Here is a 21,295-nt window from a genome sequence, read left to right as displayed (position 1 = left end):
TTCAGGTCCAACCCTGATCAAAAACAACTGAACCAACTAATTAGGATCTAAAGGAGCACTTGATAATTACAGACAGGTGTTTGGTTAGGGTTGGAACTGAACTCTGCAGGAAGGCAGATCTCGAGGAACAGTGTTGGGCACCCCTGGTGTATGCAAACAAGATTTGTCAAGTCAATACCACAACAAACCACAAGGGGTTGGTGTTGGACAACTGAAGATTTGTAATCTCTATTGTCAACTTGCTTTTAAAGCCAGACAAGTCATTCAAACAGTTGAACAAGGGTAGCCCACAGTGTGGGTATAACCTTACGGTCACTTATTTAATTGCAATTTGCAATGCTTGAATACAAAATGTTTGAGTTCTGTGTACTTCTCAGAACCAAAAGGCAGTTTAGCTTGAATTGTCAGCCCTGCCTAAGTGTTGCAACCAAAAAAAACATGGGTGAGATTTTGTGTTTGTGGTCCAACTTCCTTAAACTCGATGTACGTTTTAGTGCTCTCCTGATCACTGCCAAAAACCAAGGCTTGAAAATTAAGATTAGGTTGGGCCAAACGTTCAAGGTTCACAAACAAGAACTCAGCCTCCACCTGTAATACTACACCAGGAGTGATACCATCTTGTCTCAAACCCATTGAAAATGAAAAGGGTTTTCAAAAAAGTGCAGTCCTCCCCGTCGGGGAATCGAACCCCGGTCTCCCGCGTGACAGGCGGGGATACTTACCACTATACTAACGAGGAGTGAGCTGAACATGTGGCCAGTAGATGGCCTCATGTACTTACACATGGGGTCATATAATTTTGACTGAAATTTGTTTTTTCAAATGTTTTATAAACTCCATGTGTACTGAGGCCCAACTTAATGTGATCTCAGTGTCCTTCCTGGTGCTCTCCTGACCACGTAGGTGTCAGTAGGGAGTCAGTTGGGCCAACTGCTCACGGTTCTCAAAGAAAAACTACCGCTCCACCTGGAGGACTACGTCAGGAGCGACACCGACACCATCCTAATCTTCATGAACTAAATCTCAGTTCCTAAGGTCATAAGAACCTACTTCCTGTTTTGTCCAAGTCAATACCACAACAAACCACAAGGGGTAGGTGTTGGACAACTGAACATGTCTAACTTGTATATGGAGTATATTACGTTGAGCATTTATATCTTTTGTGGAGTTTTGAGGCATGATCTTCAACTTGAACAATTTTGAAGGTGATTTTCTCAATTTTTGCACCCTCAGATTGCAAATTTTCAAATAGTTGTGTCTCGACCAAATGTTGTATGAATTTCAATTTTAAGAAAATTGACACTCAAGACTAGTTTTGTGGTCCAGGGTCACATATAACATCCTGACCACTGCCGAAAAATAAGCCTTGGAAGTATGGCCTCAGCTTGGCCAAATCCTCTTCCGTCAGGAGTGACATAGATGTCAGGTGGAGGAACATTGTGTTTCTCCACCAAACCCAAACTAAAGCTTTTTTTGTTCCTAAGCTCTGGCCATAAGTAACTACGCCTTGCTTGATGAAAAAATAGTCTCAAACCCATTGAAATTAAAAAGGGTTTTCAAAAGATTGCCATCCTCCCCGTCGGGGAATCGAACCCCGGTCTCCCGCGTGACAGGCGGGGATACTTACCACTATACTAACGAGGAGTGAGCTGAACATGTGGCCAGTAGATGGCCTTATGAACTTACCATCATGGTCAATGGTATGTATATGGGAATCTCTTACTACCATAGTACTTTTTTTTTTTTGAAGGTTTACACATATATGGGGAGTTTGATTATGGATCCATTAATAATAAATGAAACCAGATAGCTAAACAGACTCCAGTGAAGCTTTTTAAAAGCAATTTATTTCACACACCACTGAAACAATACATTCATAAACCACTCAGCAAACCCTTATGTGCTGATGCATTTAAGACCAAACCTCTTCATGTTTACTTTCTCCACACAACAAATCCCCCAAGACGAAAAATAAAATAATATAAAAAGCTGAAATGAAAAACCACAACTGCATCACCTAGTGTAAACAGGACGTTTAGTCTTGCCAGTACCTGTCAACGCACTCGAAAAAATACCCTGCCAGCATTTTTAAACTCAAAACTACAGGAGCAGGACACATCATTTATATAAAAATATATGCATTCTGCATCCACTTCAAGCACTGCGGCCAGCTCTTGTAATTTCATCCGTCCATTTCCAGTTTCTAATCATGTTTGGCACTGTCTTAAGTGTGCAACAGAGACCAAGACAACACTGCTTTCTCCTTCACTCGAATATATGTACAAATATTCAGGTTACAATGCATATTTTTTGAGGTTTTCGAGACCCTCTGAGACACTCGACCACATTCAGGTGCTTTACCACATAAAATACAATTGTTGCAGCATTTCGGGCTCCATTCAAAACCACCGCTCACTCAGCTTCTACTGCATACTGAACTGGTTCTAGTGGGAACTTTAGATTTAATAAAGGGATAGTTCACCAAGAAATTAAAATTAAGAGCCAAATGACAAAGAATGTTGGTAACCAAACAGTTGATCCATAGAATGGAAAAAAATACTATGGAAGCCAATGGCTACCATCACCTGTTTGATTACAGTTGATGGTAGCCATCGACTTGTTTTCCATAGTGTTTTTTTCATACTATGGTTAGAGTTGATAGTTGACGGTAACCTTTGACTTGCATAGTGTAAAAAAAAAAAAAAAATCCTATGGAAGCCAATGGCTACCGTCATCTGTTTGGTTACGGTTAACAGTTGATGGTAGCCACTGACTTCCATAGTATGGAAAAAATACCATGGAAGCCAAATGCTACTGTCACTATAGTATGGAGAAAAAAAAATACTATGGAAGTCAATAGCTACCAATGGCTTGGTTACAGTTGACAGTTGACGGTAGCCATTGACTTTCATGGTACGAAAAAATTAAATATGGAAGCCAATGGCTTCTGTTTGGTTGCCAACATTTGTCAAAATATCTTCGTTTGTGTTCAACAGAAGAAAAAAGTGTATGTTGAGTAAATAATGACAGATTTTAAATTTTTGGGTGAACTGACCCTATCACACGACAGAAATAAACTTGGAAATAGTTAAGTAGCCAACCGGATTGTCACATCTCAACTATCAATGCTGTTTAGTATTAAGAACTCATGATTCTAGACGTTATCGACAGTTTTTTGTAGGTTTAAAGATACCAACATTTGGTTTATTTGTAATATTAATGGTTTAGCGTAGGGGAACAGATAGTTTTAATGACGTCCACTGCATAAACCTTGTATTTTACGCAGTAGAGGCTCATATGGACAGAAAAGTAAACACTAAATAAGTAGACGCTGTATTTAGTTTGACACAAAAACACGTCTTTCCAAAAATGCTCCAGTGCTGGAGAAAATGCAACAAACATGGTACGACGTGTTGAAAAAGACGACAAATTAAATTTGGCATCTACCTAGACTGAATTGTATGGAAGCCCATTTCCACCAGGTAAGAAAAAAATGTATGATTTAAAAAGTCAAAATTATGGCATACTTAAGTCATAATTACGAGATAAAGAGTCAAAATTATGTCTTATAAAGTCGAAATTAGGACATACTTAAGTCATAATTATGAGATGAAAAGTAGAAATTATGATTTAATAATCAAAATTATGAATTCAAAATAATGACTTAAGTCATAATTCTAAAATAAAAAGTCGAAATTATGACTCATAAAGTCGAAATAAGGACAGATAAAAATGACCTAAAAATGCGAAATTATGAGATAGATCAAAATTTTGATTCAATAAATCGAAATTATGACTTAAGCCATTATTATGAGATAAAAAGTTGAAACTATGAGAAAAAAAGTCAAAATTATGATTTACAAAATGAAAATTAACATGTAAGCCATAATTACGAGACAAAAAGTCAAAATTATGACTTGTTTTATTCTTGTCTTTAAATGTTATATGATGTTAATATGGTGTGTCATAATTTTGACTTTTTAATCACGTAATTATGACTTAGGTATGTCATAATTTCACCTTTTTATGACTTAATTCAAATTATGACTTCAAAAGTCGAAATTATGTATATAAGTCATAATTACGAGATAAGAAGTCGAAATTATGATTTACTTAATTTAAATTTTTAAAGTCATAATTTCAATTATGACTAATCTCGTAATTATGACTTAGGTATGTCATAATTTTGACTTTTTATCTCATAATTTCTAATTTTTAAGTCATAATTTCGACTTTTTATCTTGTAATTATGACTTAAGTATGTCATAATTTAAACTTTTTATCTCATAATTATGATTTAAGTAAGTCATAATTTCGACTTTTTATCTTCAATTTACTAAGTCATAATTTCAACTTATCTTGTAATTATGACTTGGGTATGTCATATTTCAATTTAGTAAGTCATAATTTCAACCTATTATCTCGTAATTATGACTTATCTCATAATTTCTACTTTTTAGGTCATAATTTTGACTTTTTATCTTGTAATTATGACTCAAGTATGTCATAATTTAAACTTTTTATCTTGTAATTATGACTTAAGTATGTCATAATTTAAACTTTATCTCGTTATTATGATTTAAGTAAGTCATAATTTCGATTTATCTTGTAATTATGACTTAAGTATGTCATAATTTAATCTTTCTATCTCATAATTTCGACTTTTCAAGTCATAATTTTGATTTATCTTGTAATTATGACTTTAGTATGTCATAATTTAATCTTTTTATCTCGTAATTCTGATTTAAGACACAATTTAGACTATCTCATCATTTCGACTTTTTATGTCATAATTTAAACTTTTTATCTCGTAATTATGACTTAAGTCATAATTTAAACTTTTTGGCCCGGTTTCACAGACAGGGTTTAGACTAAGCAGATAGTTCAATTAGGATATTTAAGTCATTTTTATAAACATGCTTAGAAGAAAACATTACTGTTGTGCATCTTGAGACAAAACAAAGGCACCGATATATTTTTAGATCAGTCAGTGCAAGTTTCTTTCAGTTGAAACAGCTCAGACTTACATTTTAGTCTAGGACTAGGCTTAAGCCTCGTCTGTGAAACCGGGGAAATATCTCATAATTTCGATTTTTTAAGTCATAATTTCGAATTTTTATCTCGTAATTATGACTTAAGTCATAATTTAAACTTTTTATCTCATAATTTCGACTTTTTAAGTCATAATTTCGGATTTTTATCTCGTAATTATGACTTAAGTCATAATTTAAACTTTTTATCTCATAATTTTGACTTTTTAAGTCATAATTTTGACTTTTTATCTTGTAATTATGACTTAAGTATGTCATAATTTAAACTTTTTATCTCGTAATTATGACTTAAGTCATAATTTAAACTTTTTATCTCATAATTTCGACTTTTTAAGTCATAATTTCGGATTTTTATCTCGTAATTATGACTTAAGTCATAATTTAAACTTTTTATCTTGTAATTATGACTTAAGTATGTCATAATTTAAACTTTTTATCTCGTAATTATGATTTAAGTAAGTCATAATTTCGATTTATCTTGTAATTATGACTTAAGTATGTCATAATTTAATCTTTCTATCTCATAATTTCGACTTTTTAAGTCATAATTTTGACTGATTATCTTGTAATTATGACTTTAGTATGTCATAATTTAATCTTTTTATCTCGTAATTCTGATTTAAGTCATAATTTAAACTTTTTGGCCCGGTTTCACAGACAGGACTTAGACTAAACAGACAGTTCAATTAGGATATTTAAGTCATTTTTATAAACATGCTTAGAAGAAAACATTACTGTTGTGCATCTTGAGACAAAACAAAGGCACCGATATATTTTTAGATCAGTCAGTGCAAGTTTCTTTCAGTTGAAACAGCTCAGACTTACATTTTAGTCTAGGACTAGGCTTAAGCCTCGTCTGTGAAACCGGGGAAATATCTCATAATTTCGATTTTTTAAGTCATAATTTCGAATTTTTATCTCGTAATTATGACTTAAGTCATAATTTAAACTTTTTATCTCATAATTTCGACTTTTTAAGTCATAATTTCGGATTTTTATCTCGTAATTATGACTTAAGTCATAATTTAAACTTTTTATCTCATAATTTTGACTTTTTAAGTCATAATTTTGACTTTTTATCTTGTAATTATGACTTAAGTATGTCATAATTAAAACTTTTTATCTTGTAATTATGACTTAAGTATGTCATAATTTAAACTTTTTATCTCGTAATTATGATTTAAGTAAGTCATAATTTCGATTTATCTTGTAATTATGACTTAAGTATGTCATAATTTAATCTTTCTATCTCATAATTTCGACTTTTTAAGTCATAATTTTGACTGATTATCTTGTAATTATGACTTTAGTATGTCATAATTTAATCTTTTTATCTCGTAATTCTGATTTAAATCATAATTTAAACTTTTTGGCCCGGTTTCACAGACAGGACTTAGACTAAACAGACAGTTCAATTAGGATATTTAAGTAATTTTTATAAACATGCTTAGAAGAAAATATTACTGTTGTGCATCTTGAGACAAAACAAAGACACTGATATATTTTTAGATCAGTCAGTGCAAGTTTCTTTCAGTTGAAACAGCTCAGACTTACATTTTAGTCTAGGACTAGGCTTAAGCCTCGTCTGTGAAACCGGGGAAATATCTCATAATTTCGACTTTTTAAGGCATAATTTCAAATTTTTTATCTCGTAATTATGTCATAATTTAAACTTTTTATCTCATAATTTCGACTTTTTAAGTTATAATTTCGAATTTTTATCTCGTAATTATGACTTAAGTATGTCATAATTTAAACTTTTTCTTGTAATTATGACTTAAGTAAGTCATAATTAAACTTTTTATCTCATAATTTCGACTTTTTAAGTTATAATTTCGAATTTTTATCTCGTAATTATGACTTAAGTATGTCATAATTTAAACTTTTTCTTGTAATTATGACTTAAGTAAGTCATAATTAAACTTTTTATCTCATAATTTCGACTTTTTAAGTTATAATTTCAAATTTTTATCTTGTAATTATGACTTAAGTATGTCATAATTTAAACTTTTTATCTCATAATTTCGACTTTTTAAGTCATAATTTCAAATTTGTATCTCGTAATTATGACTTAAGTATGTCATAATTTAAACTTTTTATCTCATAATTTCGACTTTTTAAGTCATAATTTCGAATTTTTATCTCGTAATTATGACTTAAGTAGGTCATAATTTAAACTTTTTCTTGTAATTATGTTTTAAGTAAGTCATAATTAAACTTTTTATCTCATAATTTCGCCTTTTTAAGTCATAATTTCAAATTTTTATCTCGTAATTATGACTTAAGACTTTAAAAGCCATAATTTAACTTTTTATCTTGTAATTGCGACTTTTAAAGTCATAATTTCAATTTAGTAAATCATAATTTTTTACTTATCTCCTAATTATGACTTAGGTATGTCATAATTTCAACTTTCTAAGTCGACTTTTTATATTGTAATTACGACTTTTTAAAGTCATAATTTCGACTTTGTATCTCATATTTTCAAATTAGTAAGTCATAATTTTGACTTTGTATCTCGTAATTATGACTTAAGTATTTTATAATTTCAACTTTTCAAGGCATTTCTTACCTGGCAGAAGTGGGCTTCCATAGAATCGTCTCGTTAATACTGAAAAACAATAGCGACGAAATGACCTTGAGAGTTTTTTGGCAGGGTTTTAACTGCGATAAATAAATCCTCACTCGACGCACACAGCAGAGATAGCAGCAGAAACCAGACAGACAACAGACACCTTGTCGCGGAGGATCGGCTATATATCTACCGAAACAGAAATAAAAATAAAAATGAGCTGTGCTGATAATAACATCACGTCATGGCTTCAGGTTAAACTCCATGAAGGTCATCACGGAAGACCAGTCGACGTCCTATTCGCTTTAACGCACATATTCACACACATGGGGCCTAGCGCTTGCATTCTCTCGGTCGCCGTCCTCCGAGTGTCGCCGCGTCTGAGCGATTCACGTTCACTCGTCGTCAAAGTTCTGCTGGAGCAGGAAGTTGGCGGCGAGGTTTTCGTTCTTCTCGCAGGCAAAGTAGGCTTGGATGACGAGGCCCTCGGGAAAGCCCAGAGCTTTTAACTAGAAAACATAACACAGTTTTAGATATTAAAAGATGTGTGTGTGAATATGACTGTTCAATCATATCTATATCTATATCTATGTCTATATCTATATCTATGTCTATATATATATTAGGGGCGGGCATAGATAATTTTTTTAAAATCTAGATTAATCTATATTAAATCTTGGAATTAATCTAGATTAATCTAGATTAAAATGGCTAATTTGAATTCTGCTGAAGGCAGTTTCAGAATATGTGTGCTATCCAAATAATGACTAAAAGTAAGTCTTCGAGAACGGGTTTCTCAAGCCAGGTGGCTCATTAGATCAGTCGCTCATCTCCTGTTTCCAAAATGCATCACAAACTGCTTGACAATTGCATTTACAACATAATTACCTATACAAACTTGTGTAACCAAGTACTTGTGCGCAAAAGGCTGCACGACGTGCGTGTTGCCGTTCAATACACAGACGCGCACGGGCATGGATATCTGCGTGTATAGTCTTCGATTAAACTGCGTTGCTTTTAGAAGCGTCAATTCAGTTGTTGCATATAGTTTAATGTCTTTATTTCGGGATTATCAAAGTAAATTATAACTCAAACTTGAGATTTTACTGGGGCACAGCAGATTTTCACTGGGGCGCGTGCGGTATTTTTTTTATCGCCCGATAAGAGTCTCACGTTAACGCCGATAACGGCCCACCACTAATATATATATATATATATATATATATATACATATATATACATTTTTTAAAATTATATTTATATATATGTAATAAAATATTACTAGCACTGTTATTTTATTATTGATATACTATTACATATATTTTTGTTTCATTGTTTTTTTATATTTTTTACATATATTTACAAAACAATTTGAAATATTTTCACATTTAGTTTTACTAATTCATTTTTTTCTTTTTTGAAAATGTCTACATAGTTTTTAAATGTGTTTTGCATTTTATATGTTTCTATTTTTTATATGTTCACCTTTAAAGTTTTATAATTTTTGTTTTTTCCACCATTTTTAAAATATATCTATGTAATTTTATTACTTTTTATTTATTACTTTTAATTAATTTAGTATTTACTGTTTTACAATTTCAAGTTATATTAGTTTTAATATTTATTACAATATAGTTTTTTATATTTTGTATTTTCACTTTAGTTTTCCTTTGTAAAATTATTTAATTTAATTATATTACCATATATATATATATATATATATACACACACACACACATTTACATTATAGTTTTTGTTTTTATATTTTCACCTTTAGTGTTTAACTAATTTTTTTAATATATTAAAGTTGTATTAATTTAGTTTTTTTTATTTATTAGTTTATATTTTAATTATTTTTACCACTTCAAGTTAAAATAATATATATATATATATATATATATATATATATATAGTTTAAAAATATTTTATATATATATATAAAAAATATATATATATAACCATTTTGTAATTTTTTTGTTTTCATTTTTAATGTCTCTATACTAGTCTATATAAAATAAGTTAGTTTTATATATATATATATATATATATTTTCCTTTTACTTATATAAAATGTTACTTGTTATTGCCGATATATAGATTTTGTTTTGTTGACCTTTAAAGTTGTATTAATTCAGTCTTTTTAATGTCTATTATAGTTTTTTCCACCTTTAGTGTTTTATTAATTTTTTACATATATTAATATTGTTTAAAATGTAGTTGTATTACTTGTTATTTACACACATTTTACACATAAAATACGTCTTTATATATTTTTCCATTTTATTAATATAAAATATTATATATATATATATATATATATATATATATATATATATATATATACATATTCCATTTTAAGTAGACTTAAAGTAGTGAATGTATTGTTTAAAATATAGTTGTATTACTTGTTATTTATTATTTACTATTTGATACACATAAAATAAATTTTTATATATTTTTTCATTTTATTAATATAAAATATTTTACTTATTATTGCGTGTATATATATATATATATATATATATAAATAAATAAATATATATATATTCCGTTTTAAGTAGACTTTAAGTAGTGAATAGATTTATAGATTAAGCAAACAGATTAGTATTTTATTTTAATTTAAAATGCAGGTTTAAAAAATTGGCCTCAGTGTAAAAAAAAAAAACGTACAAAAATGTAATTACTTAAAATAAACATGAACTGAAATAAAGGCTTATTTTTCAGTCTCTTTTTTCATATTTTTGTGCAATTTCCACAACGCTAACATGACCAAATGCTAACTAGCAGAACATTAGTCAGTTCGCTGTCACTTAGCATCACAGAAATTACACTTCGTCTCCAAGTCAAGTGATCTTAGCATTGTTAGCATACCCTCTCGATGGCCTCCTTTTCCTGCGCCGTGACCTGGATGTAGTTGGTCTGCGGTGCTCCGGCCTCGCCTCCGTGCGGCTCATTCAACATCTGCACGAAGCGCTCCTGATGCTGCGTTATTTGCTGCACAGAAAAATAAACAAACACAGATTTAGCGACGCGCTTCCGACCGCGGCGGCTCAACGCTAAGCTCCACTCACCTCCAGGAGCTGTGGGTTGTCGCGGCCCAGCTGCTGCAGGAGCGCTGGCAGGAGCGCAGGGTTCTGCTGGATGATCTGACGCATCTGCTGGAACTGTGGCTGGTTCCTCAGGAACTCCAGAGGGTTTGCCGAGGCCTGCGCCGCTCCTGACTCCGCACCTGTTCACAGGATAGAAAGGGGAAAAAATCAACACCATACACACATAATTTATGCTTTTAGTAGTGGTATTAATGTTGATTATTTAATAGTTATTATTAATTAATATTTTGAAAAAGATTTAATTTTAATATTGTCTATTTTCACTTTTAGGTAAAGTTTTAGTAATTTTTTCATTGTTTAAATGCAAGTAAAAAAATCAACATTATACATTTATGAATTATGCATATTGTATGCATATATAAATACTTAAATATTTACTTTAATGATCTTAATTTAAATTTAAAATTTGAATTATATATTAATTTATGTATATACATATATACATATATATATACATATATTAATCTTTTAAATATATATTTTTTATATTTATAATCATTTTGGCAGTATTATTTTAGCATTATTGATATTTATGATAGAATTTGTTAATATTTTGAATTAGATTTTATTTTTTATTTACTGTCTGTTTTTACTTTTAGTATTTTTTTTTAACATACTTAATTTTTTATTTTTAGTTTAATTAGAATTTAATTGAAATGCTATTAAAGTTTTTAATATTTTTTGGTATTTGTTTTTATTCTTAATTTCGGTTCAAAATTTTAGTTCAAGCTTTACAAATTTTTTGTATTTTTGTCATGTTTGCAAGTTTTTTTCCTTTTTTATTTATGTTTATTTTTTAATTAGTTATTTATTTATTTTAGCTCAGCAACCAACTAATAATTGAGAATCAAAAAACTAACACCAAAAAACATAATTTCACAGACTTTTAAAGAAGAAAGTCTTCAATTTTGAGTCTTCCTTTTTGACTAAATTTCTTTGTCTTTGATTAGAAAAAAAAAACAGATTTTTTAAATGTATATATACATATACATACATACACACTTCTATGTTTACTTTCTGTTTGTTGTGTGTGTTGAATCTGAGTAATTTATTTTTAAATAAAATAAAAAATAAAAGAACAAAAAACATTTTAATGCTGATATTAAAATAAAAAGAAAAAACATTAAAATAAAATATATAAAAAAGCTAGCTATATTTCTCATTTTTATTTAGTTTAAGCTTAAGTACTAAAATAAACTAAATAAACTTTATAGACATATAAACTAAATATTTTATAGACATATAGAAAAATTACGAAACAACAAAATTACCACAAATTTAAAATATAAAAAAGTAACTCAAAATATTAAGAAAAACTACAAATACTAGATCATTGATACTAAAAACACTAATTGTAGCTTGACAGAGACTAGAAATATATATTTTATGTTTAGTATTTCATGTTATTTCATTTTTATTTCACAAAATAAAAGGTTGTTAATCAAAGGTTGTGTTTTTGTCATTTTTGTTTATTTATTTTTTATTTCAGGCTGTCTTTTGTCCCTTTTTTTCATTTTTGTTTTAGTGCAGCAACCGACTAATAACTGAGGTCTAGAAAACCCCCAAAAACATCACAGATTTTTTGACTTTGAAAGTTGTAATAAAGAAAGTCTTCCATTTCAAGTACACTTTTGTCCTAAATTTCTTAGGTTTTCAAATTGCATGGCAACCAATGAGGGTCCATTTGAGCCCAACACCACCAAAATGCGTACAGCCTCTCCAAAACACATCTACGTGTCGAAACTTTGCACACACATTCATGACCCAAAAAGTGAAAAAGCCACCAAATTTCAAGAAGTAATAAATAGTTCAACCAATGTTTCACACGTTCCAAAGTTACAGTAACGGCCATTAACGTAAATAGTCAAGGCTCCGAAATCAGCTGTGCTACAGAAATAACGGTTCATCGAATCAGCAAGAAGGCGACAGCTGCGAGGCTAATGGGCGTCTATTTCCACACATCATGAACAAATGGCCACTCACCGGCTGCAGCGGGCGGTGGCTGAGGTCGCTGTGGTGCTGGAGGGGTGGGGTTGGACACGGGTGTGGGCCGCACTACTTCCTGCGGCGGCTGCTGGGGTTCTGTGGGAATACCCTGAGGAATGGACATTTACATCTTGTTCATTTACATAGTAGGGTATGACGGTGCTAACAGTGCCCTGGGATAAAAGGCACCTTTGATATAATGTTCCTCTGAACCACTAGAAAAATGTGCTGTAGAAAAATGTGCTGTAGCAATTTCTAAATCCGCTTTTCAAGATACACGTGCAATTTTGGCTGATGCTTCATGCTTGAGTTGATTCTGTGCTTACATGATCTAATATTTGATGTTTTTAAAAGTGTTGCAGATTTAAATAAGTGAGAAAATTCTCAAATTCTTAAATATATGTATAGACAAAGGTCTTCTTAATGATTTTCAGTTTTGTTTAAGATAATTAAAGCAACAGTTTTTAAATAACGAAAGAATATGTAAAAGGATGGTATTTTGGTAAAAAAGCGCCCCTGTTGTTGGGGATAAAAGGCACAATTATTAACATGGTAAATAATAAAAGGCTGACTTTTCTATTTGTTGACATGACATAGTTAGATTCAGATGGTAAATATTATATATGACGCTGGGTGTCCATCTTAAAGATAATCACTATGATTTTAGAATGAAAGAAACCATCATATTTAAAAACATGCTATTTATCATTTAATATAATCAAATATAATTTGTTGTTACCACTTTAACTGTTTGACAGTTTTCAGTCTGAAATAGTTTGAAGTTTAAAGTAGTTTTAAAAGCTTAAAGTTTGATAAATAGATGGTAGACAGATAGCAAGTTATAGATAGGTAGCTGTTTCTAGCATGTTGTTAGCAGGTTTCTAACATGATTACCATGTTGCTAACTTGCTACCATGATAAGTAAGTTACTAGCAGGTTATTAGCATGCTGAGCATGTCACTAGCATGATTAACAAGTTACTAAAATGTGGTTAACACATTTCTAGCATGATTAGCATGTTACTAGCATATTGTTAGCATCATTTGCAAGTTTGCTAGCATGATTAATAAGTTACTAAAATGTTGCTTGCACATTTCTAGCATGATTAGCATGTTACTTGCATGCTGCATGTTACTTGCATATTGTTAACATCATTTGCTAGCGTGTTGTAGCATGATTCCAGCATGATTAGCATGTTACTAGCATTTTGTTAGCATGATTTTATCACGATTACCATGTTTCTAGCATGAATAGCATGCTGCTAGAATGTTAACATGACTTTGTCACGATTAGCATGTTTTAGCATCATTTGCAAGTTACTAGCATGATAAGCATGTTACTAGCATGTTGCTAGCATGATTTTATCATGATCATCATGTTGATAGCATGTTGTTAACATAATTAACGATTGTTTTATCACGATTAGCATGTTACTAGCATGTTGTTAGCATGACTAGTCAGTTACTAGCATGTTGCTAGCATGATTAGCATGTTACTAGCATGTTAGCATGATTCTAGCATGACAAGCAATTTATTGTCATGTTACTAGCATGTTTCTAGCATGAGTAGAATGTTACTATCATGTTGTTAGCATGATTAACAAGTTACTAGCATGTTGCTAACATGTTTCTAGCATAATTAACAAGTTAGTTTGAATGAGTTTGAATGGATTAGAAATATAGTACATAGAAGGGAAGTTTGAGTCTCAAGGGATTCTGGGAGTTTTGACAGTTGGAGTTTGAATAGTGTTGGCTCATTTGAACATTCCGTCAATGTAAGTCTATGGGATTTTTTCCAGTTATATTTTTTTATTTTTTGGAAAAACGTACATCTGAACAGTTAGAAGAAATATAGCAACTCAAGTCAGATCAGCCCGAAGACATGGGCTGAGTTTGGAGTTTGTAGAGTTAAAGCTCTAGCAGGAGTAGCAGTCAAAAAATTTAGTCTCAGAAGAATAATAATATTAAGTTTAAATAGCATTTAGCCACGTTGCACCCTACTATTCCAAGTCAACACAAAAGCAGGTAGTAACTCTCACCATGAGCAGGTACTCTACGGCTCTGTCCGGATTGTTATAGCTTGCTTGTAAGGCGGCGATCACCTGTTCCCTCTCATAACCCATTGACATGATTTCCGTCACCAAATTCTCATACGCTTGACCTGTAACTAAAGAAACGCAAGGCGACAGATCTTAAAGTCAAGTTTACCTTGTTTAATAACAAAACCACAAACCCAAACGTACCTAGTATGGACGCAGCTGCTTCTAAAAGATCCAACTCATCTGTAACGCTAAACAAAATAGATGACAAATTGAGGAATTTTCATTGTTTGAGCAATAAAAAGTATTTTTGCATTTGCTGTACCTGGCCTCTGATTGGGCGATGGCCTGCTCCTCTTGGGCCGCCTGGCTCTCCTCTTCTAAAATTGGAGCGGGAGTTGTTTCAGGCTCAGGTGTTTCGGCAACAGCCTCCGAGGCAGCAGGGGGCGCTGTTTCGGGCGGCGCGGGCGGCTCGGCTGATGCCGCTGGTTCTACGGGAGCGGGAGTAGGGGTCGATACAGGCACTGTGGAGGCAGCGGGAGGCGCAGCAGGAGTTGAGGGCGGTTGTGCAGGGGGTTTGACCACAGTCACGCTAGCGGTACCGCTAGTGGTAACACTAGTGGTAGCGCTAGTGGAAGCGCTAACGTTAGCGGCAGCCACCAGTGCTGGAGCAGGAGCAGGAACTTGTGGTGGTGCTGCAGATTTGGCCTGTGGAAAAAGAAACACAACTGCACAGAGAACTATAGAAACCTGTCAACAGATTTTGACACTGTTTTTATCCAAAGATGCAATAAACATATGCTTGTTTGAGAGAACCAAATCTTTACTTCCTGGCACGAAGTGTAATAGAAGTTTGCGCAACAGTCATGACATCTTGTGTTCGTATGTCTAATAATGTCTAACAGAATTGCATGATAAATAAAATTCTGCCTTTTTTCTTGCAATTATAACTTTTTTCTCAGAATTGTGAGACATACAGTATTCAGCAACCATTTTAGGATATCTTCTCAAGGGACAATACTATAGAAATGAAACTTGGATATATTTTAGAGCAATTTAGATTTATTGTCTGGGATCTGCAGGGCATTGCCACACATGCTGGACACCATCTGAGCCAAACAAGTTTATCTTATAGTCTCATCAGACCACAGGACATGGTTCCAGTAATTCATGCTCTTGGACAGGTTGTCTTCAGCAAACTGTTTGCAGGCTTTCTTGTGAGCCAGCTTAAGATGAGGCTTCTTTCTGGGATGACGCCTATACAAACTGACTTGTTGCAGTGTGCGGCGTATTAGGGTTGGGCGATGTCGACCAATTTGGCATCGCACGATGTCTAATGTGAAACATTAATGTGAAACGCGATGGACGATGGCATCGTCGTCGGGGGGCGGGGGTGAGGGATGGTTGTTGTTAAATAATTAATTCATAACGTATTAATTAATTGTAGCCTACCGTTTCCACCAGTGCTTAATTTGAGCCGGATCCTGTTCCGGAAAATGTCAGATTTTGGATTTTTTGCGTTGCGCTATTTGTTTTTAAAGATCCGGCATTAACAAGTGCATTAGATCGTGACAGTGCGTGCGTGCATACGAGACAGAGCAAGCGCGGGGTTATGTAGATGTATTTGGAGGATGTGTGTTGGTCCTTTACATATTTTCGACCAATCAGCTTTTTTAAGTTCGAAATCGCTCTCATTGATTGCTTACTTCTTAACCCACTCTCTCCAAACGCATTTAATGAGCAGCGGAATGTTTAGAGAGAAAGTGTAATATCAGAAATAATACCAAATCAAGCGAAATATTATGTATTAACATTATACACTATAAACATAGCTATAAGTTAGTTACCCTGACTCCAAAACGAATCATTTAAACGTAACGGTATTCAGAACAGAACAGGAATGAAACTAAATATATAAAGTTAAGAAACCAAAACAAAGCGAAACTAAAAATAGTGCGTTGGGCTCACGCACCTCTGTAATTCGGCACAAATCCAAGTGTTTCCATATTCCCAATGTATTTGAATGATGAACTGTTATACTGTATACTAGGCTTTGTACTGTACGTTCGTATTTGGATGGAAAAAATACATTCTCTTGTTTTTTTGTTCCAAGCTCTGTTCGTTCTGGTAAAACCATGAAAAAGGCATATTTGGTGTAGTTTATTTAATCTAATTTAATTAAAATTATTTTGATTTTTTTTCTGCTGTTTTTGTGTGCCTCATTTATTAACGTAAACGAACTAGTTCGTGTAATTCGTTTGGAGTTCACTGTAATTTGTATTGTGATCGCTAACAACTTCCTCGTTATTATTTCCTCATAATAACAATAATAAAATAAGTAAAGATGCGGAAATTGAAAGCATGCATTTCATTTGGCTATATAGTGTGATTAAGTGTGTGTTTTTCGCGGCTGGGGCGGGGGCGGGGTGGAGGATCTGGATGCCGGCTCAGCATCGTGATGTCTATCGGACGATGGCATCTGACAAGCTGACCTTCTACTTCTGCAACCTTTAAAGCAATGCTGGCAGCACTCATGCATCTGTTTTTTGAAGCCAGGTTCTGCACCTGACTCACAGAATGAGTGCTCAACTTGATCGACCCTTGGAGATCCTCTGTATGACCCTGACCACTGTAATGTAACCCGGTTTCAGGGTGTTACTGAACCTCTAATAGCCTTCGCCATCTTTGTGGAGAGCAACAATTCTAATCTCAAATCCTCAGAGAGTTCTATGCCAAGAGATGCCATGTTGAACATCCAGTGGTCAGTATGAGAGAACTGTACTTAAAGCAACTAATTTTAACTGCTCTAATACAACATACAGAACATTGTATGGTCCTGTCAAGAATTTGTAACCTTTCCTACAACCTAACCTACAATTTTCAATTTTTACAAATTCGTATGAGTGAGGTAACCATCTCGTAATATATATACGAATTTCCATTAGTTTGGGTTGATAAACTATGAAAATGCTAATTTGTAAAAACGTGTGTATATGATGTATTATGTGTTCAGATGTGTACATTTGCAAGTTTATATCTCTCAATTCTGAGAAAAAAAGTCAAAAATCCAGTAAAATGCAACAACCTTTTGAAGAAGGTAATGAGAGAATTGTGAGAAAACTGCCTTACCTTTGTAACCATCACCACAACAAAATTCTTCTCATCTATCTTGTATTCTTTTAGAGGTATATCGTCGTTCAAAATTTTTCCTGTGTTGCAAGGAGAAAAGCGCAATTTGATAAATCAAAGAGCATCTTATTAAAACCAAAAGGATATGGTGAATGCAAAAAGTAAAATTTGCCAACAATTATAATATTAGTAAGGAACAGACCTGCATAGATTAGTTTTTGACCGACAGCTGGAAAAGCATCTTGCCCCTTTTCTTCCTCTATCTTCTCTTTAAGAGCCTTTACCTGTATTTACAATATTCAAGAAAAGCATTTAATCAGAAACATCTTCAGAATTATAGATTACGTTTTCAAGGACAAAATATAACCCGTGAATCATATGATTGTGAAAGCAGACAACTAATGGTCATGTGCTTCCCAAACTCTCTTTAAGAACCAAAGCTCCCTGAATGAATTACAGTAACACGTTTACAAACACCAGCCATTTAAATGACCAAGACGCATTCATGTGACTGCATAAAAATAAGTTTTTCATAATAACTGTTCATAATATACATAAATACAATTCATATCAGTAATGCATTGTCATTCTAGGATAGTAAGAAGCATGGCAAGCTGTTTTAATATTCATTGATAAAAACAAACCAGTATATTCACTACTGTGTATTCCAGCTGTTAGTAGCATTTTTAACCTTTCTAGTAAGACTTATTAAACCATAAAGTAGCTATTACTTATGCTAAGTAAATAAATAAATAAATATCTAGTGAGAGAATAAATTCTACTACTCACAGTTGAGATACTATGACAACGTTTTAGTGCTATGTTTAAAAAAAATACTCGAAATACTACGAGAATTAATGAGAAATAACATACGAGACTGAAGTCATAGTATTTCGAGAATAAAGTAGAGATTATGAGAATAAAGTCGAAATTACCAGAATAAAGTATAAATGTTTTGAAAATAAATTAAAAACTAACAGGCTATACTCTCAAAATATTATAACTTTTAATTTCTACAATTTAAATTCTCGAAACGTTTCGACTTTATTCTCGTAGTATTTCAACTTTATTCTCGAAATATTTCTACATTATTCTCGTAGTATTTCGACTTTATTCTTGCAGCATTTCAACTTTATTCTCGTAATATTTCTACTTTATTCCCGTAGTATTCAGACTTTATTCCCGTAGTATTCAGACTTTATTCTCGTAGTATTTCGACTTCATTCTCGTAGCGTTTCAACTTTATTCTCGTAATATTTCTACTTTATTCTCGTAGTATTCAGACTTTATTCCCGTAGTATTCAGACTTTATTCTCGTAATATTTCTACTTTATTCTCGTAGTATTCAGGCTTTATTCCCGTAGTATTCAGACTTTATTCTCGTAGTATTCAGACTTTATTCCCGTAGTATTCAGACTTTATTCTCGTAGTATTTCGACTTTATTCTTGCAGCATTTCAACTTTATTCTCGTAATATTTCTACTTTATTCTCGTAGTATTCAGACTTTATTCCCGTAGTATTCAGACTTTATTCTCGTAGTATTTCGACTTTATTCTCGTAGCGTTTTGACTTCATTCTCAAAATATTTCGACTTCATTCTTGTAGTATTTTGACTTTATTCTCAAAATATTATGCCTTTTATTATTTAAGTGGCACTAAAACGCTGTTGTAAGACACATACTAGTGTATTGTAAATAAATACTAGTATCTAATGAATACAGATAAGTAAAGATGGAATACATACTAACTACTGCTGTAATTAAAAGTAACAGACATACATATTTTTTTCTAATAAACAAGAAAACTAGAAAAGGTACAGGCAATAACTAGTTGGTAGTGTATAGTTAACAACCCCCCATAGAGTTTTAATGGCAAAAATTTGCAATTTGTAAACAGTCACTAGTGGAATAAGACAAGTATTGTGTCTAGTGAATAAGCATTGGTTACTAACTATTGGGATAGCTACCGTTCTAGTATCTAATGAATACTTACCAGTAAAACAGACAAAATATACTAGTCACTACTGGACGACTTGCTGGTAATTAAAACAAGTAATGAGTAACATTAACAAGACTAGTTAGTTTAATCGAATAGGGGTTAAAACGGCTTGCCACAGGACGAGAGTGTAAACAGACCGTTAAAGTGACCAACGCGACCGTTATTTTCAAATTAACGTCCGTTAGAATGTGCGGCTCCGTGACGTCACCTGTTATAATGCAATATTGTACAATGACAGCGACTGTCCGCGCGCGCGTTCCACACACACCAGCCGCCGGAGGCCGCGGCGTTTCCCAGCGCGTCATGCCCGCTCCCTAGCATGTTTACACGGGCACAGACACGCACACTCACCGTTAACTCCTCATCTATCTGTACTTTGAACGTCTGCTGCTGGAGGGTCTTCAGAGTGATCGTCAGCATTGTGTTTGAGCGCCGGACCCCGCGAAAAACAGCCTCGGAAGTGTCCTCCTCAATGAGCGCGCCTGGAGATGTGACTCAGCTATCTTCAGGAGGGATGAGGCGCCTGTGTTATTATGGGAAGACGCCATCTACTTGCTGAATTGGACAAGACACATGGAGACATGGACACATGGATATGTATACTGACCCCCTAAGAGTCTTATGAACATCTGACTGGCATTATATGAGATAAACTACCAAAGAAACACGTTTCTGGAGATTACCTCAGAGCTTTACTTGGTCCGTCGGTGACAAACAGACCACGGAAAAGCCTAATCTATTTTAAAACACTCGTTCTTAATTCTTAGAAATATAATTGTTAAATACATGTTGGTTTTGAAAAGAATTTACATAATTATCAACGAAAGTCTTGATTTAATTGACTCAAGTAGTGAGGACACAGAATTGTAGAACATAAATCAGTTTTTCTTGGTATTTTACCACTTAATATCTTCAAATAACCTTGTTTTGTTACAAGAAAGGTCAAATTTTTTGATAATGTTTTAGTAACTTACTCATTTTAAGTCTACAAGGGTCTCCTTTACAGTTTTCTTGTTATATATGGACATTACTATTAACATTTTAAAGCGCATTTCATTTTAGAGAGGCTATACATTGTTTATATATATTTAAGCAATAAGGTACGAGAGGCCGTGCTGTATCGTGAATAAATCACGGCTGAAGGGAACTTGAAGGTGATTTATTCACGATACAGCACGGCCTCAAGTACCTTATTGCTTTTATAAAATGGTTACCACACAATAAAAATATTAATATCAAAAATATATATTAATTTATATATATTAGGTTGTATGTTTTCATAAAGTAAAATCATTAACTGCCTTCCGCTGTAAAAAGTAGTTCCTAACGGCTAAATCTTTGTTTACGTTGCTAAGGGTGGTTGCTAAGGAGGTTCAATGATACACAGAACGTTGAGTGAAGCGGTCGTAGC

The 21,295-nt window shown here is 32.8% G+C and overlaps 1 protein-coding gene and 2 non-coding genes across 3 annotated transcripts; all 3 read right to left on the bottom strand.

The window, feature by feature from the left end:
* Positions 1-667: 667 nt before the first annotated feature.
* Positions 668-739, bottom strand: trnad-guc (transfer RNA aspartic acid (anticodon GUC)). The gene has a single exon. It is a non-coding gene; the product is annotated as a tRNA-Asp (tRNA).
* Positions 740-1,572: 833 nt separating this feature from the next.
* Positions 1,573-1,644, bottom strand: trnad-guc (transfer RNA aspartic acid (anticodon GUC)). Its single transcript has one exon. It is a non-coding gene; the product is annotated as a tRNA-Asp (tRNA).
* A 181-nt stretch (positions 1,645-1,825) lies between these two features.
* rad23ab (RAD23 homolog A, nucleotide excision repair protein b) lies at positions 1,826-20,486 on the bottom strand. Its single transcript, XM_073844559.1, has 11 exons — positions 20,236-20,486; positions 18,088-18,169; positions 17,886-17,965; positions 15,082-15,464; positions 14,961-15,007; positions 14,757-14,884; positions 12,716-12,827; positions 10,694-10,851; positions 10,494-10,616; positions 5,460-8,132; positions 1,826-4,778 (listed from the first exon to the last, which is right to left on the bottom strand). Exons 1-10 carry the CDS (start codon positions 20,302-20,304, stop codon positions 8,019-8,021), a joined length of 1,296 nt encoding a protein of 431 aa, XP_073700660.1. The 5' UTR covers positions 20,305-20,486; the 3' UTR covers positions 1,826-4,778; positions 5,460-8,018.
* Positions 20,487-21,295: the final 809 nt, after the last annotated feature.

Source organism: Garra rufa, chromosome 7, assembly GCF_049309525.1.
Source record: "Garra rufa chromosome 7, GarRuf1.0, whole genome shotgun sequence".
NCBI lineage: Eukaryota > Metazoa > Chordata > Actinopteri > Cypriniformes > Cyprinidae > Garra > Garra rufa.
Note: the sequence above shows the minus strand (reverse complement) of the source record. Positions and strands in the feature narration are given on the sequence as shown.

Excerpts from the sequence above, each read along its gene's own strand:
- rad23ab (XM_073844559.1), bottom strand. The coding sequence starts at position 20,304 with ATGCTGACGATCACTCTGAAGACCCTCCAGCAGCAGACGTTCAAAGTA. Across the intron at positions 15,465-17,885 it reads TTGTGGTGATGGTTACAAAG|GCCAAATCTGCAGCACCACC; the intron begins GTAAGGCAGTTT and ends CTTTTTCCACAG. Across the intron at positions 8,133-10,493 it reads AAAAGGAGGCCATCGAGAGG|TTAAAAGCTCTGGGCTTTCC; the intron begins GTATGCTAACAA and ends TATGTTTTCTAG.